Source organism: Gambusia affinis, linkage group LG09, assembly GCF_019740435.1.
Source record: "Gambusia affinis linkage group LG09, SWU_Gaff_1.0, whole genome shotgun sequence".
Classification (NCBI taxonomy): Eukaryota; Metazoa; Chordata; class Actinopteri; order Cyprinodontiformes; family Poeciliidae; genus Gambusia; species Gambusia affinis.
In genome coordinates, this window is record NC_057876.1 from 14,509,604 (window position 1) to 14,534,366 (window position 24,763).

Below are 24,763 nucleotides of genomic sequence, written 5' to 3' on the forward strand. Positions count from 1 at the left end.
ATGTAAAACCAAAACCTCCATTGTTCCAAGAGCTTCCTTTACCTACCTGCATTTTACAAATATCCTGGTTTTTCGAAGACAGGCGGCTTTTGTTCGTTTCAAAGTTGAATTGAAACCATGGGCTTTAGTGGACATTTGTTCTTGAGTACCATGTGCGGTTTTGCTTTTTACATAAAAATCTCTGCTGCAGACCTGAGCTATTCCGTTCCAGAGGAGATGAGGCCTGGTTCCATTGTCGGAAATATTGCTAAAGACCTCGGACTGGAAGTGGTTAAAATGTCCACTCGAAAAGCTCGGATTGACACTGGGGACGCCAACCAGCATTTCTGTGATCTTGATCTAAGAACTGGAAATTTTATCATAAAGCAAAGGATTGACAGAGAGGAGCTGTGCGGCGAGAAGACTTCATGCTTACTGAAATATGAATTGGTTTTAGAAAGCCCCTTGGAGCTGCATCGGATTTCTCTGCACGTTCAAGACGTGAACGATAATTTCCCAGTTTTTCCTAAAGATGCAGTTAAACTAGAAATAAGAGAATCAGCTGTTAAGGGAGCGCGGTTTCGTGTTAATGAAGCCCATGACGCGGACATCGGACAGAATACGGTAAAGCAGTACAGTTTGCAAACAAATGGACATTTTGTTTTATCAGTTAGAGAAGATACTGATGGATCCAGAACCATCGAGCTAGTTTTAGACAAAGAGTTAGATCGTGAAAAGGAGCGTGAGATGAATTTCACCATAATTGCTGTTGATGATGGAAACCCACGGAGGTCAGGGACCGTAAATATACACGTCACTGTTCTTGATGCTAATGATAACGCACCCGTTTTTGATCAGGCAGTTTACAGAGCAAGTCTCCCTGAAAATGCTCCCCACGATTCTGTCGCAGTAACTGTTAAAGCTACCGATGCAGATGAGGGTGTAAATGGGGAAGTTACGTACGAATTTAGCCGCATCCCAGAAAGAGCTAAAAGGGTTTTTACACTAAATAACAAAACAGGGGAAGTTAAAGTCATTGGGAGTCTTGATTTCGAGAGTAATTCTGAATATGAAATGCGCATTAATGCTAAAGATGGATATGGACTTTCATCTGATTCTAAAGTTATTATTGAGATTACCGATGTGAATGACAACTGCCCTGTCATTTATGTGAAATCTCTGACGAATCCCGTGACGGAAAGTGTGTCACCTGGAACAGAGGTGGGAATCATTAATGTACAGGACAGAGATTCTGATATTAATGGACAGGTCCGCTGCTCCGTCGATCAAAAAGTCCCTTTTAAATTGGTTCCATCGATTAAAAACTATTATTCATTGGTGACCACAGAGTCACTGGACCGTGAACTAGTGTCTGATTACAACATTACGATCACTGCCATTGACCAGGGTTCTCCACCTCTGTCTTCCTATAAAACTGTTCTTTTAACAGTAGCTGACATCAACGACAACCCACCTGTGTTTGAGGAACAGTACTACAGCGCATATGTGAGTGAAAATAACAAACCTGGGTCCTCTTTATGTACTGTTTCTGCTCGAGATCCTGACTGGAGACAAAACGGTACAGTGATTTATTCTCTGTTACCTGGTGAGGTGAACGGTGCCTCGGTGTCCTCCTATCTATCTGTTAATGGAGACACAGGAGTGATCCACGCTGTGAGGTCATTTGATTATGAACAGTTCAGGAGTTTTAAAGTCCAAGTGATGGCCAGAGACAATGGTTCTCCTCCTCTCAGCAGCAACGTGACTGTCGGTGTGTTCATATCTGATGTGAATGACAACTCTCCTCAGATACTGTATCCAGCACCAGAGGGCAGCTCCTTCATGACTGAATTGGTCCCCAAAGCTGCACATGGAGGGTCTCTGGTGTCCAAAGTGATAGCAGTGGACGCAGACTCTGGACAGAACGCCTGGCTGTCCTATCATATAGTCAAAGCCACAGATCCTGGACTTTTCAGTATTGATCTACACAGTGGAGAAATCAGGACACAGCGGGACATTTCAGAATCTGACAGTATGAAACAGAACCTGATTGTTGTAGTGAAAGACAATGGACAGCCCTCTCTGTCTGCCACCTGTTCCATTTTTTTACTTATTTCTGACAACTTGGCTGAAGTGCCAGAACTGAAAGACATTTCTTATGATGAGAAGAACTCCAAGTTGACCTCTTATCTGATCATCGCACTGGTTTCTGTGTCCACCTTCTTTCTGACCTTCATCATCATCATCCTGGGTGTGAGATTTTGTCGTAGGAGAAAGCCCAGATTGTTGTTTGATGGAGCAGTAGCCATCCCAGGAGCTTATCTTCCTCCAAATTACTCAGATGTTGACGGTACAGGAACTTTACGCAGCACCTACAATTATGATGCCTACCTGACAACAGGATCCAGAACCAGTGACTTTAAGTTTGTATCATCTTACAATGACAACACGCTTCCTGCTGACCAGACTCTGAAGAAAAGTCCAACAGATTTCCTCCATTCTTTGACTGATATTGATGATTCTCCCCAGGTAAGAATTGAAATATCAGAATAACATTATTCTATATAATTTTAAGGGTTTTTTGTTATGTCTGGGTTGTTCTTTACAAATATATGTTAATTGATCATTGCTAGGTTATATCTTGAGTGTCGTTTGGAGTTCTGTTTATGATAACAAGAACTATAAACTGACATCTTTTCTGATCACATTCTATATCCCTTTCAATTCTGACCTTTTACATCATCATGTTGGCTGTGGTGTTATGTCGCAAGGGAAAGCCGAGACTGTTGTTTTATGGAGCTCTAGCTTTACACTTTGCTTTCCTCCTCTTCAATTGTGCAGTTGTAGATGGCACAAGGACTTTACGCAGCATTATTGTTTACTTGACAAAAAATAAAAAGCTGAAAACCCAGATTTTTTTCTTTGGGTGTGTCAACCCCCGCGATTCTTCTCCCCCCAATTACAAAGATGTTAACGGTGGCTTTACTCAGCTCTTACATATATGACGTCTTTCTGACAACGGTTGTGAGATCATTCAATGTTTTAGCTTTTGTTTTATTTAGTGGAACCATTCTAAATAACTTCTCGTCAGTCATTAAGCAGACAAAATGGAGTAGATATCTGGTTGAATATTCAGACTGTAAGCTGAAAGACATTGTTTTTGTCTGTATGTTTATGAAATTACATTTTCAGTACTGACAAATAGTGCCTTTGCCTCTGTCCGCGGTGCTGAAACCAACCCAGTTCAGACATTCCTCTCTCACATTAAGGCTGCAGTGAAATCTAGACATTTGTGACTGCAATGAATACATGCCTTGTCAGATTCTTAGTCTGTATGAGACCTGCTATTACGTTGCATTTCCAGGAAATAATACATTTCGTGTGGTTCTAGAATTTTACACACGGTGTCGCTCTCCATCAGATTTACTTGCTAAACCCTTCCTATATCGCTGTACAACCTTTCATTTCAAACTGACTGCAGACTTCCCTCTGACTAAACCACAAAATATCCCATTTAAGAAAGGTCCCCACACATTTCGACAAATCCTCTTCTGCTTTGTTGTTTTTTTGTACTTCCAACCTTTGCTTCTCGGATTAATAGGTGAATGAATGGACGATGGAGAACAAAGCATCCTTAGCCTTTTGCCTGATCTTCTTTCTTGGGATATTTTTTCATATGCCGCAAACCGCCTTCGGAGATGGGTCCTACTCTTTTCCCGAGGAGATGGAGCGAGGCTCAGTTATTGGAAATTTAGCGAAAGAAATGGGTCTTGAAGTGAACAAACTGGCTGCGCGAAAGGCTCGCATAGAAGCTGACGGAAACGGCAAACGGTATTGTGACGTTAATCTGAGCACCGGAGACATTATTGTTGCAGACAGGATTGACAGAGAAGGGCTTTGTGGAAAGAAGACGTTGTGTGTTTTGACACAAGAGCTCGTTTTAGAAGAGCCATTAGAGCTCCGTCGTGTTATGCTTAACATCCAAGATATTAATGACAATTCACCACAATTTAAAAAGAAAGATATCCATTTTGAAATTAGTGAATCCGCAGCGAAGGGAAGTCGTTATCGCTTGGAAGAGGCCCATGATGCTGATATCGGAATTAACGCCGTTCAGGAATACAGTATTGGGAAGAACGAACACTTCAGACTCAATGTTATTTCTAAAAGTGGTGGAGGAAAATACAGTGAGTTAGTTTTAGAAAAAGAGCTGGACAGAGAACAAACGCAGACGCTAACAATTGTGCTTGTAGGAACAGACGGGGGCGCTCCTCGGAGATCAGGTACTGCTGTTGTTCATGTTACTGTGCTTGACGCTAATGATAACGCCCCGGTGTTCACCGAGACCGTTTATAGGGCTAGTCTGCCTGAAAACTCTCCATTAGATACTGTGGTTGTTAAAGTAACCGCAAAAGATGCCGATGATGGAGTAAATGGAGAAGTGACATATGATTTTGATCACATTTCTGACGACAATAACGTATTTTCTCTTGATCCAATAACTGGCGATGTCAAGCTTACTGGAATATTAGATTATGAAGCAAAACCAACCTATGAAATGCAAATTACTGCCAAGGATGGTCCTGGTTTAGTTTCTTCGTCCACATTAATAATTGACGTCACGGATGTCAATGACAACATTCCACTAACGTTAATAAAATCGCTTAAAAACCCCGTCCCAGAAAATACATTACCGGGAACAGAGGTTGGCATCATTAACGTTCAGGACAGAGACTCTAATAAGAATGGACAGATCCACTGCTCCATTCAAGAAGACATCCCTTTTAAATTAGTTCCTTCTATTAAAAACTATTATTCTCTGGTGACAACAGGACAGCTAGACCGAGAACTAGTATCTGATTACAACATTACAATAATTGCCACTGATCAGGGCACTCCACCTCTATCCTCCTCTAAAACTATTCAGTTATCTGTAGCTGACATCAATGACAATCCACCTGTGTTTGAGGAACAGTCCTACAGCGCATATGTGAGTGAAAATAACAAACCTGGCTCCTCTTTATGTACTGTTTCTGCTCGAGATCCTGACTGGAGACAAAACGGTACAGTGATTTATTCTCTGTTACCTGGTGAGGTGAACGGTGCCTCTGTGTCCTCCTATCTATCTGTTAATGGAGACACAGGAGTGATCCATGCTGTGAGGTCATTTGATTATGAACAGTTCAGGAATTTTAAAGTCCAAGTGATGGCCAGAGACAATGGTTCTCCTCCACTCAGCAGCAACGTGACTGTCAGTGTGTTTATATCTGATGTGAATGACAACTCTCCTCAGATACTGTATCCAGCACCAGAGGGCAGCTCCTTCATGACTGAGTTGGTCCCCAAAGCTGCACATGGAGGGTCTCTGGTGTCCAAAGTGATAGCAGTGGACGCAGACTCTGGACAGAACGCCTGGCTGTCCTATCATATAGTCAAAGCCACAGATCCTGGACTTTTCAGTATTGATCTACACAGTGGAGAGATCAGGACACAGCGGGACATTTCAGAATCTGACAGCATGAAACAGAACCTGATTGTTGCAGTGAAAGATAATGGACAGCCCTCTCTGACTGCCACCTGTTCAATGTATTTACTTATTTCTGATAACTTGGCTGAAGTGCCGGAACTGAAAGACATTTCTTATGATGAGAAGAACTCCAAGTTGACCTCTTATCTGATCATTGCTCTGGTTTCTGTGTCCACTTTCTTTCTGACCTTCATCATCATCATCCTGGGTGTGAGATTTTGTCGTAGGAGAAAGCCCAGACTGTTGTTTGATGGAGCAGTAGCCATCCCAGGAGCTTATCTACCTCCAAATTATTCAGATGTTGATGGTACAGGAACTTTACGCAGCACCTACAATTATGATGCCTACCTGACAACAGGATCCAGGACCAGTGACTTTAAGTTTGTATCATCTTACAATGACAACACGCTGCCTGCTGACCAGACTCTGAAGAAAAGTCCAACTGAATTTGCAGATATTTTTGGTCAATCAGAGGAATCTCCAGAGGTAGGCCTAAATATTCTGTTGTTATCCAAGTGATAGGATTACATTTTAATCAGATTTTTCCATGGGTATTATTCGTTGTTTTCTGTAATCATTTTTGATGTAATCTTCTCAGAAAACTCTTTTACTATTGTTTTTTGAAACGCTTAAGTGTTATTATTTGGATATTAATTTTGTTTCCATTTTCCAAAGCTGGAAGGTCTGTGTGAAATATTTGACATGTTGGTTATATTTGTCTACCATTTAGCCTGCCTTTTCAACAGCTTGTGGGTTTGTTTCTATAAAATGTGTCCCTTTACGTAAGCTAGTGATCTGAACCACACGCTTCTGCTTTTCTTAAAGTAATAGATATGCTTTTTCAGCTTTGCATCTCATTATATAGGTTTTTTGTTTTTCAAGAGGTTTACATCATATTGCATCTTAGCGTGGCTCGCTGAAGAAGCCCTAAGACGCTTATCTTACAATAGATTCTTTAACCCAGGGACTTTAAATTTGTATTGTCCTACAATGACAACAGATAGCCTGCTGACCAAACACTGAAAAGAGTTCAACTGAGTTTTCTGATATGCTTGGAAATAATGATTCCTCTCTGGTGTTAATGACATGTTCACTTAAATGTTTTATCACCATAAAGAGATCTTAGTCTTACATCTCTCTCACATTGTATTCAAGGTTTAAGCAAAATTTTCCTTTCTTTTTCAATGGTCACATTGGAAAAGGACATTGTTCATCGCTTGATGAATGTTCCTTATTAGTTATTTGTGGAGAAACAAACTGTAGGAAAGACATCCAATTCTTTGTTGCTGTAGAAACTTTGATTATCTCCATGAGCCTAATATAAAATTATGTCTTTATTGGTTAGTGTTCCCAGTTAGTTTTTATTTAGTATTGTTTTTAAGGAGGATTAATTCATTGTTTGTTGAATTTTTTAAAATTAATATTGGTGTTTTGATGTCTTAATAACATGGAAGTGAAATAATTATCACAATCCTATTCTTAAGTAAAACTTATTCTATTCTGGTAATAACAAGCCCTGTCTCTTGAAGAAATATATATTCTTTCTGAATGATCACCAGTGTTGGGACTATTTCAATTGAGACGGTTCTGTTATTTGTCACATCTGGTTTAGCAGATTAAGTTCTTTGTATCCACTTTCCTCAGACACTAATTTCTGCTCCCTCTGCTGTAGTTTTAACTTCAGAACATTTAATGCATTAATTATTTCCAATGTAGTTATTTGTGTTTGGTGGAGGATTTTGGATATGTCTTTGTGTCTGTTGAAAGTAGATCAGTTTGATATTAGTGAGACTTTTTTCTTTTAAGTGACACCTTATTAAATTTTTCTAAAGCAGTCAAACAAAAACTGAATTTTTTTTTGTTAAAAATTATATGTTATAAATTTATTTTCTTGTGTATATAATTTATAGTGAATATTGGACATCTAAAACTTTCCATTTGTTATATTGTTTTTCATCATGTCAGAAGGACGTTTCTCACAAAACATGTTATAATGGTTACAGTTATTTAGGAAGCATATGCGTTTTTATTTTTATTTTTTGTTTGTTTTTTTGACAGAAGATGTTGCAACACCATCATGTTCACACGTTGCAGTTAAGTTGAAGTTCCGTGGCAAGCATTTAAACATAGGTTGTGCTCAGGTTAGCATGCATGAGAGAGGGACCTCTTCAGTCAGGATCACTTTTAGATATTTCAAACTTCGTATTGGCTGGCAAAATTAAATGTTGGTTTTAGTATGGTGGAACCGCAAGTAGCAATTTATCGTGCTTACTCAAGAGGTCACTGTGTGCCAACACTATACGCTTCGCTGTCAGTATTGTCACAGCATTATGACAGAGACCGTGAGGCAGGGCTTTTGTAGCTGACCAGAAAAGAGAGAAATGCGATTTTGGACTGCGAGGATTTCAGCATAAATTCGTTTTTTTTTCCCTTTGAACTTTTTCCGTTTTGACAAGGATTGGACAACGAGGATGGCTATCACGAGCTCTGCAGTCCAATGTCTTGTCTGTGGCGTGCTTTTTCTTTCTGTACATTTGGCAGAGGGAAATTTGAGGTATTCCTTTCCAGAAGAGATGCGACGAGGATCAGTGGTCGGAAATATCGCCAAAGACCTGAGTCTGGAGGTCAGCAAACTGTCCGCTCGAAAAGCTCGTATTGATACGGAAGAAAGTGACAAACATTTTTTGACATCAACGTCCGTAACGGAGACTTAGTTATCTCTGACAGGCTCGACAGAGAAGGCCTTTGTGGAGACAAAGCATCCTGCATTTTGACACAAGAGCTTATGCTGGAGAATCCGTTAGAGCTGCATCGGCTAAATCTACATGTTCAGGATATAAACGATAACGCTCCGCAATTTAATAAAGAATTGATCCAAATTGACATAAGGGAATCTGCAGCAAAAGATGCGCGATTTCCAATAGAGGAAGCTCATGATGCAGATGTCGGCCAAAATTCAGTGCAGACGTACAACCTGCAGAACAATGAACATTTCATTCTCGGTGTTGGGGCAAATTCTGTGGAGCTTGTCTTGAGCAGAGAACTTGATTGTGAAAAATTAAAAGAAATTAGTCTTCTTTTGATGGCTTTAGATGGTGGATCTCCACAAAGGACAGGTAGCGTGATGATTCACATAAATGTCTTGGATGCAAATGATAACGTTCCTGTGTTCAAGCAGCCAATTTACAAAACCAGTGTGCCGGAAAACTCTCCAATTGATACTGTTGTTCTGACAGTTGGAGCAACTGATGCAGATGTGGGAATAAATGGCGAGGTTACATATGATTTTGGACACATTTCTGATGAGGTCAAGGCAATATTTGATATAGATAGTAAAACAGGTGAAATTAAATTGATGAGAACAGTTGATTTTGAAACGGTGTCATTGTTTGAACTTAGGGTGACAGCAAAAGATGGGTTAGGACTCACCTCCTATTCTAAGGTGATAATTGAAATCAATGATGTAAATGATAATGTTCCAGTGATTTAAACAAAATCACTCTCCAGCCCCATACTTGAGAATGTGTCACCTGGTACAGAGGTGGCCATTTTTAACGTGCAGGACAGACATTCTCTGAATAATGGACAAGTCCGCTGCTCTATCAAGCAAAATGTCCCTTTTAAGTTGGTTCCTTCTATTAAAAACTATTATTCTCTGGTGACCACAGGACAACTGGACCGTGAACTAGTATCTGATTACAACATTACTATCATTGCCACTGATGAGGGCTCTCCACCTCTGTCCTCCTCTAAAACTATTCAGTTATCTGTAGCTGACATCAATGATAACCCACCTGTGTTTGAGGAACAGTCCTACAGCGCATATGTGAGTGAAGATAACAAACCTGGCTCCTCTTTATGTACCGTTTCTGCTCGAGATCCTGACTGGAGACAAAACGGTACAGTGATGTATTCGCTGTTACCTGGTGAGGTGAACGGTGCCTCGCTGTCCTCCTATATATCTGTTAATGGAGACACAGGAGTGATCCATGCTGTGAGGTCATTTGATTATGAACAGTTCAGGAGTTTTAAAGTCCAAGTGATGGCCAGAGACAATGGTTCTCCTCCTCTCAGCAGCAATGTGACTGTCGGTGTGTTCATATCTGATGTGAATGACAACTCTCCTCAGATACTGTATCCAGCACCAGAGGGCAGCTCCTTCATGACTGAGCTGGTCCCCAAAGCTGCACATGGAGGGTCTCTGGTGTCCAAAGTGATAGCAGTGGACGCAGACTCTGGACAGAACGCCTGGCTGTCCTATCATATAGTCAAAGCCACAGATCCTGGACTTTTCAGTATTGATTTACACAGTGGAGAGATCAAGACACAGCGGGACATTTCAGAATCTGACAGCATAAAACAGAACTTGATTGTTGCAGTGAAAGATAATGGACTGCCCTCTCTGTCTGCCACCTGTTCAATGTATTTACTTATTTCGGATAATTTGGCTGAAGTACCAGAATTGAAAGACATTTCTTATGATGAGAAGAACTCCAAGTTGACCTCTTATCTGATTATTGCGCTGGTTTCTGTTTCCACTTTCTTTCTGATCTTCATCATCATCATCATCATCCCTGGTGTGAGGTTTTGTCGTAGGAGAAAACCCAAACTGTTGTTTGATGGAGCAGTAGCCATCCCAGGAGCTTATCTTCCTCCAAATTATGCAGATGTTGACGGTACAGGAACTTTACGCAGCACCTATAATTATGATGCCTGCCTGACAACAGGATCCAGAACCAGTGACTTTAAGTTTCTATCATCTTACAATGACAACACGCTGCCTGCTGACCAGACTCTGAAGAAAAGTCCATCTGATTTTGCTGATGTCTTTGGAGATATCAATACTTTGTCTGAGGTAGGAATAGTTTTATCTTATGAGTAAAGACATTTTGGATAATAAACATATAAAATTTTCACTTCTCACTTTTTAAAATGTATTTTTCACAATTCATGATTCAGTAAAGCTCAGCTTCTTCTGAATTCCATTTGTGTCACAACATGGCTCTCATATTTTTTATGTGTATCTTGGTCCTTTTTTGGTGTATATCGGCATGTGTCTGTGTGCGTTTCAGTTTTTGTAACTGTCCGTGGTGCTGAAATAAATTGTGATGCTCTCAAGCCTGACAGCTTTTTCAGCTAATTTTGATGAATTTGCTAAGAATTGTGGAAATAATAGCATCTCTTGGTAAAACCTTAGTTTTCCACCGTTTTCTGTACAATTCGAATAAATTAAGCAGATGAATCATATTTAGTATATTTTCGAGTAAACTTTATGGAATTGTACAAAAAAATATAGTAAAGAAATTATGAGAATAGATTCAATGATTCATTTAATCTACAATTATGTCAGAATTACGTATTTCTGCTAGAAATACATTACGTTGATATGTTAATATTCCATTAGGAATTAAAATTATAGATTTTTTTTCGTCTGAATTGTGCTGTCTGTTTTATGTTCGCATACATTTCATAGTTTCAATTAGATAAAAAAAAATGTTTTTGGACTTTCAATTGGTAATTGGTGAGTGGTGTGTGAAAATTTTTCCACGGAAAAGCATTTTTCTGGTAAAAATCTTCAACAAAAATATAAGTTTTTTGTATTTATTTAGTGGTTTTAAGTATGTCAGATGTGCAATAAGTTATTGCGGTAGCGAGGTTTGATTAGGATTTCATTTGGAAACTTCTGTGCCATGTAACTCGCATCAAGGTGATAAATCTATTTTTTTACTTGTAATATTAAAATAAACAATTTAAACATGATGTATGGAAAGCATTTTATTGCAAGAAGATTTGATACCAAAATAGGCTCAGATTAAAAAAAAAATCTCTGATGTGCTGTAATATCATTTAAACTCACGGTGTCACTATAGACTTTATTTGGATTTAAATGTCGCTACATTGCTTTGCACACCACCCGCAACTGGGTTTCACCTCTGTTCTTTAGAAAATCCGAACCTTTTTTTGCAAGTGCGGTAAAAGCGCGTTGTTATTACATTTTTAACCTTCACTGATAAATGCTGTGGCTTTTGGAGAGCAGCGTTGAAATGATGAATAAACGCCGCCTTCAAAGCCAACACGGTATATTTTTTTTCCTTTTTCTGATGCATTTCGCTCACGCAGATCTGACCTATTCCATCCAAGAGGAGCTTAAACGTGGCTCTCTTATCGGAAATATCGCCCAAGATCTGGGACTGGACGTGGGGAAACTAGCGACACGTAAAGCTCGTGTTGAAATGGAAGGAAGCGAAAAGCAGTATGTCGGAATTAACCTGAAAAACGGAAATTTATTTGTCACGGGAAGAATAGATAGAGAGGAGCTTTGTGGAGAAAAGCCAGCCTGCGTTCTTGTATACGAGCTTCTTTTGGAAAATCCTCTGGAGCTACATCGTTTGTCTCTGCAAGTACAAGACATAAATGACAATGAGCCGATCTTTCAAAAGGACATTATTAAGCTGGAAATCAGGGAGTCAACCGACAAAGGAGCTAGGTATCGCATTAATGCTGCGCACGATGCTGACATAGGCCAGAACACTGTACAAAACTACATCCTGCAGCAAAACCCCAATTTTGTGCTTAATGTTCAGACGAGCCCTGGGAGAACATATGGTGAACTGGTTTTAGATAAAGAGTTAGATCGAGAAGAGCAGCAAGAACTAAGAATTATATTGACAGCAGTAGATGGCGGATCTCCTCCGAGATCAGGGACTGTAGTCATACACGTTACTGTTCTCGACGCTAATGACAATGCTCCAGTATTTACCGAGGCTGTGTACACAGCCAGGTTACCTGAAAACTCTCCTTTAAAAACACCAGTTATCACAGTAAGTGCAGCGGATGCCGATGAGGGAATCAATGGCGAGATTACATATGAATTTAGTCGACTTTCTGATAAATCTCAGTCTTTATTTTCTCTTGACTCGAAAACAGGAGAGATGATTATTACAGGCAACATAGATTATGAAGACAGAACAAGATATGAGATTTTTGTGGAGGCCAAAGATGGTTACGGTCTTTCATCGGAGACAAAGGTTATCATTGATATTGTAGATGTAAATGACAACGCCCCAGTTATATATGTGAAATCATTGTCTAACCCCATACCTGAGAACATATCACCTAATACAGAGGTAGGTATCATTAATGTACAGGACAGAGACTCGGGGAGTAATCGACAGATTGGCTGCTCCATTCAGCAGAATGTCCCTTTTAAGTTGGTTCCCTCGATTAAAAACTATTATTCTATAGTTACCACAGGACAATTGGACCGTGAACTAGTATCTGATTACAACATTACAATCATTGCCACTGATGAGGGCTCTCCACCTCTGTCCTCCTCTAAAACTATTCAGTTATCTGTAGCTGACATCAATGACAACCCACCTGTGTTTGAGGAACAGTCCTACAGCGCATATGTGAGTGAAAATAACAAACCTGGCTCATCTTTATGTACTGTTTCTGCTGGAGATCCTGACTGGAGACAAAATGGTACAGTGATTTATTCTCTGTTACCTGGAGAGCTGAACGGTGCCTCGGTGTCCTCCTATCTATCTGTTAATGGAGACACAGGAGTGATCCACGCTGTGAGGTCATTTGATTATGAACAGTTCAGGAGTTTTAAAGTCCAAGTGATGGCCAGAGACAATGGTTCTCCTCCTCTCAGCAGCAACGTGACTGTCAGTGTGTTCATATCTGATGTGAATGACAACTCTCCTCAGATACTGTATCCAGCACCAGAGGGCAGCTCCTTCATGACTGAGCTGGTCCCCAAAGCTGCACATGGAGGGTCTCTGGTGTCCAAAGTGATAGCAGTGGACGCAGACTCTGGACAGAACGCCTGGCTGTCCTATCATATAGTCAAAGCCACAGATCCTGGACTTTTCAGTATTGATCTACACAGTGGAGAGGTCAGGACACAGCGGGACATTTCAGAATCTGACAGCATGAAACAGAACCTGATTGTTGCAGTCAAAGATAATGGACAGCCCTCTCTGTCTGCCACCTGTTCAATGTATTTACTTATTTCTGATAACTTGGCTGAAGTGCCAGAACTGAAAGACATTTCTTATGATGAAAACTCCAAGTTGACCTCTTATCTGATCATCGCGCTGGTTTCTGTGTCCACCTTCTTTCTGACCTTCATCATCATCATCCTTGGTGTGAGATTTTGTCGCAGAAGAAAGCCCAGACTGTTGTTTGATGGAGCAGTAGCCATCCCAGGAGCTTATCTTCCTCCAAGTTACGCAGATGTTGACGGAACAGGAACTTTACGCAGCACCTACAATTATGATGCCTACTTGACAACAGGATCTAGAACCAGTGACTTTAAGTTTGTATCATCTTACAATGACAACACGCTGCCTGCTGACCAGACTCTGAAGAAAAGTCCAACAGAATTATCAGATGTATTCGGAGTTAATGATTCCTCTCCTCAGGTAGGAATACTTTCCGCTATGGTTTTGAGATTGCGGTTTGAAATCAACGTGATATTGATAAATATTTCTTTCTTTCTTCCCATATTAAGACGTATCACAATTGTTTTAAAGCTGTTCATTGCGTTAAGTTTGATATTACATCGAATATATAATTTTTCTTTAACTTTTAACTTAAAAAAATAAATGCGTTATTTTGTTCTTTTTTTTCGTTTCTTTGGTGTTTCGTTTTTTTCATGTTTTGTAGCATCTGCGTTTGTCCAGTTTTCTACTTGAAATAGTTTAGCATTTATGTTCCGACTGACGTATGTTCACTTGTTGCTGATTTACGGTTTCGCTTTATCATCGTCTGGTCAAAAACTTTGGCCTTTAATTGTACTTTTGGCTTTTTTTTCTGAGCATATTCAAGTGTAGTTAGTCTTAACTCGATTTTGAGAGGAACTCTCTCCATTACTATAATATATATATATATTTTTAAATGCATTTCATTCACGAATTTCCATCACACATAGTATTGACTTACTTTGTTCTTAACGGTCTAACAATGAAGTTATTAAATATACTGCATGATTTGTAGAATATGTATTTGGCATACCGGCTTTCTGGCGAACAATTTAAAATAACTACGCAGATGGAATCGGAAAATACACCACAGTTGTATTACATTGAGTACTTAAAGATCCTTCTTTCATGTTGCTAATTAAAACTGCGCTTTGCTCTTTGGTACCCAGAGACATGTTTTATTCTGCTTTTTTTTTTTTGGAAGTGGACGCTTGTGCCAGCTTTTCATTTTTGTAGTAGAATAAAAGCTTTTGGATATGTTTCTCTGTCCTTGGTTCTGAAGAAAAAGAAAAACGCTCTCTCTGCTTTTTACATTTGTTCTGTCGCACATACACGTGATTCTACGGTAGAAACATTTCCTAACATTTTGCGTTCCGGGGAATAATGTTGCATGTTCAGCAATGTCTGCTTTTCCCAAACTGCTGACCAATATGAAACATTACATTCGTCATGGTAATTTTTTTCGCATCTCTTTGGCTTTAGTTTCGAAATGACTTGCATATTTTTGTTACCTACATGGGCACAAACTTTAAAAGTGTTAGTACACCATTTTTATTTTTGTTGTGCTTTTCTTAAATTTTTTTGATTTAGACTTTCCTGAATATATAGAATGCTGAACATGAAATTAGTTTTGGCGTCACGTGGAATAAAACAAACAAACAAACAAAAAAAGAAATATGATCGGTAATTAGAAAATGAGTCTGGGATGGGAAGAATCGGATTTGCTAGTGCCAACGCGGAGTTTTTGATAAATAAATAAATAAAATACTGATAAATATTTTAGGCTAAAAAATAATATTTTCTACTACGTTACGAGATTTAAAATAAGACTTTTCGGATAGTTTGTTTATAACGAAAACAAATAATTACAATTATTTTCTCAATACAATTATAACATTTTTGCAACACGGAATGAATTTTACTGTTTGAAATTATTTTGTTGGAATATGTGATAGCTCTGCAAAATAATATTCACCGTTTCTGATGAGACGTTATAATATCATTTAAACTCACGGTGTCACTATAGACCCGTTTTGGATTTAAATGTTCTTCAACTGCTTTTTGCACACCACACATTTTCGGGCTGGACCTGCCTTTTATAATATGTGAATCCGTGGACAAGCGCGGTAGAGAACGTTATTAGGAAATACAATAACCCTCATTAAAAGAAGACTTTGTAGATCATCTTGAAGATGATGCATAAACGACGGGATCTAGAATGGCACGGCGTTATGTTTTTCTTTGTTCTGATGCAATACTCCCATTGCGATCTGACATATTCCGTCCAAGAGGAACTGAAACGCGGATCTGTAATTGGAAATATCGCACAAGATCTGAAACTGGACCTGGGAAGACTATCTGCTCGTAAAATCCGGGTTAAGGTGGAAGGAAGCGAAAAAGAGATGGTCGGAATTAATCTGAGAAACGGAGATTTATTTGTCACGGGAAGAATAGACAGAGAGGAGCAGTGTGGAGAAAACCCAACCTGTATACTCAAATACGACATCCTTATGGAAAATCCTCTGGAGCTACATCGCTTGTCTCTGCAAGTACAAGACATAAATGACAATGAGCCGATCTTTCCAAAGGATATAATTAAGCTGGAGATCAGGGAGTCAACCGACAAAGGAGCTAGGTATCGCATTAATGCTGCGCACGATGCTGACATAGGCCAGAACACTGTACAAAACTACATCCTGCAGCAAAACCCCAATTTTGTTCTTAACGTTCAGACGAGCCCTGGGAGAAAATATGGTGAACTGGTTTTAGATAAAGAGTTAGATCGAGAAGAGCAGCAAGAATTAAGAATTATATTAACAGCGGTAGATGGCGGATCTCCTCCGAGATCAGGGACTGTAGTCATACACGTTACTGTTCTTGACGCTAATGACAATGCTCCAGTATTTACCGAGGCTGTGTACACAGCCAGGTTACCTGAAAACTCTCCTTTAAAAACTTCAGTTATCACAGTAAGTGCAGCGGATGCCGATGAGGGAATCAATGGCGAGGTTACATATGAATTTAGTCGACTCTCTGATAAATCTCAGTCTTTATTTTCTCTTGATTCGAAAACAGGCGAAATGATTGTTACAGGCAACATAGATTATGAAGACAGAACAAGATATGAGATTTTTGTGGAGGCCAAAGATGGTTACGGTCTTTCATCAGAGACAAAGGTTATCATTGATATTATAGATGTAAATGACAACAGACCAGATATAGACATAACAACCTTATCCAACCCCATACCTGAGAATGTATTACCTGGTACAGAGGTTGGCATAATTAATGTACAGGACAGAGATTCTCTGAATAATGGACAGGTCCGCTGCTCCATCCAGCAAAATGTCCCTTTTAAGTTGGTTCCTTCGATTAAAAACTATTATTCTATAGTTACCACAGGACAGTTGGACCGTGAACTAGTATCTGATTACAACATTACAATCACTGCAATAGATGAGGGCTCTCCACCTCTGTCCTCCTCTAAAACTATTCAGTTATCTGTAGCTGACATCAATGACAACCCACCTGTGTTTGAGGAACAGTCCTACAGCGCATATGTGAGTGAAAATAACAAACCTGGCTCCTCTTTATGTACTGTTTCTGCTCAAGATCCTGACTGGAGACAAAACGGTACAGTGATTTATTCTCTGTTACCTGGTGAGGTGAACGGTGCCTCGGTGTCCTCCTATCTATCTGTTAATGGAGACACAGGAGTGATCCACGCTGTGAGGTCATTTGATTATGAACAGTTCAGGAGTTTTAAAGTCCAAGTGATGGCCAGAGACAATGGTTCTCCTCCACTCAGCAGCAACGTGACTGTCAGTGTGTTCATATCTGATGTGAATGACAACTCTCCTCAGATACTGTATCCAGCACCAGAGGGCAGCTCCTTCATGACTGAGCTGGTCCCCAAAGCTGCACATGGAGGGTCTCTGGTGTCCAAAGTGATAGCAGTGGACGCAGACTCTGGACAGAACGCTTGGCTGTCCTATCATATAGTCAAAGCCACAGATCCTGGACTTTTCAGTATTGATCTACACAGTGGAGAAATCAGGACACAGCGGGACATTTCAGAATCTGACAGCATGAAACAGAACCTGATTGTTGCAGTGAAAGATAATGGACAGCCCTCTCTGTCTGCCACCTGTTCAATGTATTTACTTATTTCTGACAACTTGGCTGAGGTGCCAGAACTGAAAGACATTTCTTATGATGAGAAGAACTCCAAGTTGACCTCTTATCTGATCATTGCCCTGGTTTCTGTGTCCACCTTCTTTCTGACCTTCATCATCATCATCCTGGGTGTGAGATTTTGTCGGAGGAGAAAACCCAGACTGTTGTTTGATGGAGCAGTAGCCATCCCCGGAGCTTATCTTCCTCCAAATTATGCAGATGTTGACGGAACAGGAACTTTACGCAGCGCTTATAATTATGATGCCTACCTGACAACAGGATCCAGAACCAGTGACTTTAAGTTTGTATCATCTTACAATGACAACACGCTGCCTGCTGACCAGACTCTGAAGAAAAGTCCATCAGATTTTGCTGATGTGTTTGGGGAGCTTGACTCCACGCCAGAGGTATGAATTATTTTATTGTTAGGTGAATTCTATAGAACTACCTTAAAAAATAGAACGTTCTATCATCCTTATTTGCATTGAGAGTGCCTGAGTTATTTATTTATTTTTAGTTGTAATCTTTGTATAAGTTTTTATAGTTCCTGTTTTGTAATTGCCTTTTTTTTCTTGCTTCCTGGGTTGTACCTAATTTGCACTATATTCATTAATTTGATATTACTTTTAAAGTTTTGACGAGTTTTGCAGAAATACAAAAAATATGGGTTTTTCTTTTCAGCTTGCTCTTGAAAACAGAGTAATATGACTTATTTTCGATTTTGACACATTTCTTATTATTACTATATATATTTTTTTATTGTTGTCCTAAAAATCATCTTCGCAATATGAGGGGTTTTAGTTTGTTTGGGTAGTGAAAAATAGCGCATTAACATATTTCTAATTAATTTAAATCTGTGTTAAAACCTGTGTCATTGCTAAAGCAGGATACATGAAAATACAGACATGTCATACCGCAGCAAATACTCATGGTGTCAGTATGCACTAGTGAACGAAATGTCAGAATCTTTCTCCTCCCTGAACTGCCAGCGCAAACCCAGAATTTGCTTTTGGAGAACAGATAACAAATCACGCATGCTTTACAATTGAATGTTTTATTTTTGAACGCAGGATAGACGGAGTACAATTTTTTGTTCATAGTTTCATTCAACAGTAGCGTTTCTGAAGAAAAAAAATGAATATCTTTGGGGATTTCGTGCGCCGAGGCCTTGCTTTTATTGTTCTTTACATCCACCTTGTTTTTGGAGACGTGAGCTACTCCATTCCAGAAGAGATGAAGCGAGGATCCGTGGTCGGAAATATTGCTAAGGATTTAGGACTGGATCTGGGCACGCTGTCTGTTCGAAAGGCTCGTATTGAGACAGAGGATAACGGCGTTAAATACTGCAGCTTGAATGTCAAGACAGGAAATCTAATTGTCGAAGAACGAATGGACAGGGAAGGACTTTGTGAGAAGCGGGCATCGTGCGTCGTAAAACAGGAGGTAGTGCTTGAAAATCCCTTAGAACTGCACCGTATTAACATTCACATTCAAGACATTAATGATAATTCTCCCCAGTTTAAAGAGGAATCAATTAAATTAGAAATTCAAGAATCTGCGTTGAGAGGGGCGACGTTTCTCCTTGATGAAGCGCATGATGCAGACATTGGCGACAATGCTGTGCAGGGCTACTCACTGCAGGAAAATGATTATTTTAAGTTAAATGTAAAGTCAAAAGGAATTGGACGGAAATATGGCGAGTTAGTCTTAGACAAAGAGCTAGACAGAGAGGACAAAAGCACGATTACATTTTTACTGACTGCATTCGATGGCGGATCTCCTCAGAAATCAGGCACAGTTGTGATACACGTCACTGTTCTGGATGCAAACGATAACGCCCCAATGTTCAGCCAGGTGGTTTATAAAGCTAGTCTCCCTGAAAATTCACCGATGGATTCTGTTGTTCTAACCGTGTCTGCTACGGATGCAGATGAGGGAGTGAATGGCGAAATCACTTACGGATTTGATCATGTGTCGGATGAAAACCAAATTTTTATATTAAATCCACAAACCGGTGAAGTAAGAGTAGGTGGAACTATTGATTATGAAAGGAAATCGTTGTACGAAATGCAGATCAGCGCTAAAGATGGTTTAGGATTGGCCTCATATGCAACATTAATTATTGAAATAACTGATATAAATGATAACGCCCCGTTTATTCATTTAAAGTCCTTGTCCAATCCCATACCAGAGAATGTGTCACATGGTACAGAGGTGGGCATTATTAATGTACAGGACAGAGATTCTGAACATAATCGTCAGGTACGCTGCACAATCGAGCAAAATGTCCCCTTTAAATTGGTTCCCTCCATTAAAAACTATTATTCTCTGGTGACCACAGGACAACTGGACCGTGAACTAGTATCTGATTACAACATTACAATCACTGCCACTGATGAGGGCTCTCCACCTCTGTCCTCCTCTAAAACTATTCAGTTATCTGTAGCTGACATCAATGACAACCCACCTGTGTTTGAGGAACAGTCCTACAGTGCATATGTGAGTGAAAATAACAAACCTGGCTCCTCTTTATGTACTGTTTCTGCTCGAGATCCTGACTGGAGACAAAATGGTACAGTGATTTATTCACTGTTACCTGGTGAGGTGAACGGTGCCTCTGTGTCCTCCTATCTATCTGTTAATGGAGACACAGGAGTGATCCACGCTGTGAGGTCATTTGATTATGAACAGTTCAGGAGTTTTAAAGTCCAAGTGATGGCCAGAGACAATGGTTCTCCTCCTCTCAGCAGCAACGTGACTGTCAGTGTGTTCATATCTGATGTGAATGACAACTCTCCTCAGATACTGTATCCAGCACCAGAGGGCAGCTCCTTCATGACTGAGTTGGTCCCCAAAGCTGCACATGGAGGGTCTCTGGTGTCCAAAGTGATAGCAGTGGACGCAGACTCTGGACAGAACGCCTGGCTGTCCTATCATATAGTCAAAGCCACAGATCCTGGACTTTTCAGTATTGATCTACACAGTGGAGAAATCAGGACACAGCGGGACATTTCAGAATCTGACAGCATGAAACAGAACCTGATTGTTGCAGTGAAAGATAATGGACAGCCCTCTCTGTCTGCCACTTGTTCAATGTATTTACTGATTTCTGATAACTTGGCTGAAGTACCAGAACTGAAAGACATTTCTTATGATGAGAAGAACTCCAAGTTGACCTCTTATCTGATCATTGCTCTGGTTTCTGTGTCCACTTTCTTTCTGACCTTCATCATCATCATCCTGGGTGTGAGATTTTGTCGTAGGAGAAAGCCCAGACTGTTGTTTGATGGAGCAGTAGCCATCCCCGGAGCTTATCTTCCTCCAAATTATTCAGATGTTGACGGTACAGGAACTTTACGCAGCACGTACAATTATGATGCCTACCTGACAACAGGATCCAGAACCAGTGACTTTAAGTTTGTATCATCTTACAATGACAACACGCTGCCTGCTGACCAGACTCTGAAGAAAAGTCCATCAGATTTTGCTGATGTGTTTGGAGACATCGAGAACTTTCCACAGGTAAAACAATGTTTTGTTTGACCTGCCTAATAACTGCAAGTTCTTGTTGCCTTTTTTCTTATTTATTTACTCGTTTTTCATACCACCTCTCATAGAAGGGTTCTTAAACATTTTACCCTTTTCAGAGATATTTTCACCAAAATTTATATAATAACGTCCTCCTCTTTTTTTTTTCCTTTTAATTTTACGCTCCTCTTCATTTTGTTGTCCCTCTGAATAATTTGCAATTTCTGTCATAGCTGATGTCCTAGAATGTTCATATTTGGATACTCTATTCCTTTTTAGTAATTTTTATCCCCACACTTTTCTCATGTTGATTACATATTTGTCTCTCTTCTCTATCTGAACCGTTTTATTATGCGTAATTCAATGTCCTCTTATTGTTTGATTTTGCCTGATCATAAGCTATTGTTTTTTACTTCAACCTGTTGTATTTTTCTAAGCTATAACCAGTGTAGGGATATTTTTCACTCTTTCAAACAGGGTAACTTTTCATTAGTTTTCTAAAACCTATTTGAAATCTTGAGGTAGTTTTGAGCACTTTATTTACTTGTTCATTAGCAATGACTTGTTTGTGATATTTTGTTCAACATCCATAATCTGAAAATGTCATATAATATAAACCATCGTTTCATTTGTTGGTGCGTGTGGCAAGATGATTCAGGAATTATTTTAAACTTCTACGGTTTGCTCGTTGGTCAGTTCTGTGTTTTTACACTCAATTGCGTGGTTTTTATTGTTGTAATTTCACCGACTTCATTGTGAGCGCTCGCTTTCCATGATTACTACTGAAAGCACAAAATGAACTGAAGACATAAAATGACTGCTCTGTATTACAACTACGTAACTTCCTGTTCCCCACTTCTGCTCAAGAGTTTCCGTGATTTCTCCAAATAAGATACCGGCTTTGTTTATGTCTCTGTCCCGGGTGCTGAAATTGACTGCTACACTAGTCGTTGAAATTTATGGATAACCCACTTATTTAACAGGCCGGAAGACATTTAAATCAAAGTTTTGTCAATACCTCCTTATTAGATCATAGAATTTGAGGTCACGATGTCCGATTTATAAAAAAGAAAGGAAGAAAGAAATAAGAAGTTTATAATAATAATAATAATAATAATAATAATAATAATAATAATAATAATAATAATAATAATAATAATAAGGTTGAATGGTTGGATTTTTGAATTCTTCAAAAGCGTTTATCAAGTTATTGGTGTTTTCACTTTCTCCTCACACACACAAAAGAAAACCTCAACAAAAAAAAAAAAAAAAACAAAGTATGTTGTCTTGCATGATAATCGTGAAAAGATTTGTGAGATGGAATTAGAATTTAATTTATTGAAATACGGAGCCGACTATGTAATGACCACTGACGATTCTTTGTTTACTCATTCAGTGTTTCCACGTTTTCTCTTTACTGAAAAAAAAGTGTATGATCGTGTTCACTTGAAAGGTGTTTGCATTTATATTTTCACAGAGCGATATTACAATTATTAACTACGAACAAAACACATGAAATTTCAGATTCTATTTTGGAAAACTCAAAACGCTTCTTGCGTTTTAACGACACGGGAATTATACACTTTTTAACATTTTAAAATTTAGATGACCCTTTGCTGTAATGACAAAAATAAAAGTCCTATTTTACTTCAGTAAGAATGCATTTATTTGACTGATTTCATATTTTAATGGAGTCGTTTTCTTTTCAAAATACAGATCGTGATTTTGATAGCTTTTGCTGAGTTGTCATTTTTTAGCTATACTCAAGGTGTCACTAAAGACCAGCAACGCGTTTAACCCCGAAGATGTTTTGCACACGATCCACCATGAGGACTGGGAAGTATCTCGTCTTTTTCCTCTAAAGCTGGAGCAAAACCCAAGGAATGCTGAAATCGTAATCGAAAATACTTCGTTACCGAAAACTCATCTGGATTATTTAAGTGTCTGATGATGGCGCATAAAATACGTTTTCCCGGGATCTATGGATTCCTCTTTGTCCTTTTTGTTGAACACTGCGCACATGGAGAACTAACCTACTCCGTTCAAGAGGAGCTGAAGCACGGATCTGTCATCGCAAATGTTGCCAGGGATTTAGGACTGCAATCGCAGGGAATCGATGCTCGTAAAGTCCGTGTTGAAATGGAACGAAGCGAGAAGGAGTATATCAGAGTTGACCCGAGAACCAGAGATTTATTGGTCGCCGGAAGAATAGACAGAGAGGAGCACTGTGGACAAAAACCGACCTGTGTTCTTAAATTTGACCTGCTTTTAGAAAATCCCCTGGAACTGCATAGGTTGTCCCTTCAGGTTGAGGATATAAACGATAATTCTCCAGTGTTTCAAAAAGATACAGTGAAGCTGGAAATCAGCGAGTCTGCTGCCAAAGGAGCCAGGTATCGCATTAATGCAGCGCACGATGCAGATATAGGCCAGAACGCCATTCAAAGCTACACCCTAGAACAAAACCCCCACTTTGTGTTTAGCTTTCAAACGACCAGTGGAGGCAGTAAATATGGAGAGCTAGTTTTAGATAAAGAATTAGATCGAGAAGAGCAGCAAGAATTGAAATTATTGCTAACAGCTGTAGATGGTGGATCGCCGCAGAGATCAGGAACTGTAGTCATACATGTTACTGTGCTCGACGCTAATGATAACGCTCCTGTGTTTACCGAGGCTGTGTACACAGCGAGTTTTCCGGAAAATGCTCCTTTAAATACCCCAGTCATCACAGTAAGTGCAAAAGATGTAGATGAAGGTGTTAACGGAGAGGTGACTTATGAGTTTGGCCGACTGTCTGATAAATCAAGGAAGCTATTTTCACTAAATGAAAAAACTGGAGAAATAATTGTAGCAGGTGAATTAGATTATGAAGAGGGATCGAAGTATGAACTGATGGTTGAAGCAAAAGATGGTTACGGCCTGTCTTCAGAAGCAAAAGTGATTATTGATATCACTGATGTGAATGACAACGCCCCATTAATAAATATAAAATCCTTGTCCAACCCCATACCAGAGAATGAGTCACATGGTACAGAGGTTGGCATAATTAATGTTCAGGACAGAGATTCTGAGAATAACAGACAGGTCCGCTGCACCATCGAGCAAAATGTTCCTTTCAAGTTGGTTCCTTCAATTAAAAACTATTATTCTTTGGTTATCACAGGACAATTGGACCGTGAACTAGTATCTGATTACAACATTACAATCTTTGCCACTGATGAGGGCTCTCCACCTCTGTCCTCCTCTAAAACTATTCAGTTATCTGTAGCTGACATCAATGACAACCCACCTGTGTTTGAGGAACAGTCCTACAGCGCATATGTGAGTGAAAATAACAAACCTGGCTCCTCTTTATGTACTGTTTCTGCTCGAGATCCTGACTGGAGACAAAACGGTACAGTGATTTATTCTCTGTTACCTGGTGAGGTGAACGGTGCCTCGGTGTCCTCCTATCTATCTGTTAATGGAGACACAGGAGTGATCCACGCTGTGAGGTCATTTGATTATGAACAGTTCAGGAGTTTTAAAGTCCAAGTGATGGCCAGAGACAATGGTTCTCCTC

The 24,763-nt window shown here is 39.5% G+C and overlaps 1 protein-coding gene across 8 annotated transcripts in view; it reads left to right on the forward strand.

Annotated features, from left to right (window-relative positions):
- LOC122836611 (protocadherin gamma-C5-like) overlaps positions 1–24,763 on the forward strand; it is a 249,501-nt gene that overhangs the window by 7,679 nt on the left and 217,059 nt on the right. The window contains exon 1 of one of the 8 annotated variants that reach the window (XM_044126298.1): positions 87–2,508. The exons of 3 other annotated variants lie outside the window; for them this stretch is intronic. In XM_044126298.1, the coding sequence (XP_043982233.1) occupies positions 118–2,508 (2,391 nt within the window). In that variant the 5' untranslated portion in view covers positions 87–117. Of the gene's footprint in view, positions 1–86; positions 2,509–3,463; positions 5,993–11,532; positions 13,939–15,674; positions 18,081–18,767; positions 21,196–24,763 lie in introns of those variants that run through there. 4 more of the 8 variants (XM_044126292.1, XM_044126301.1, XM_044126297.1 and 1 more) reach the window with 4 other exon arrangements.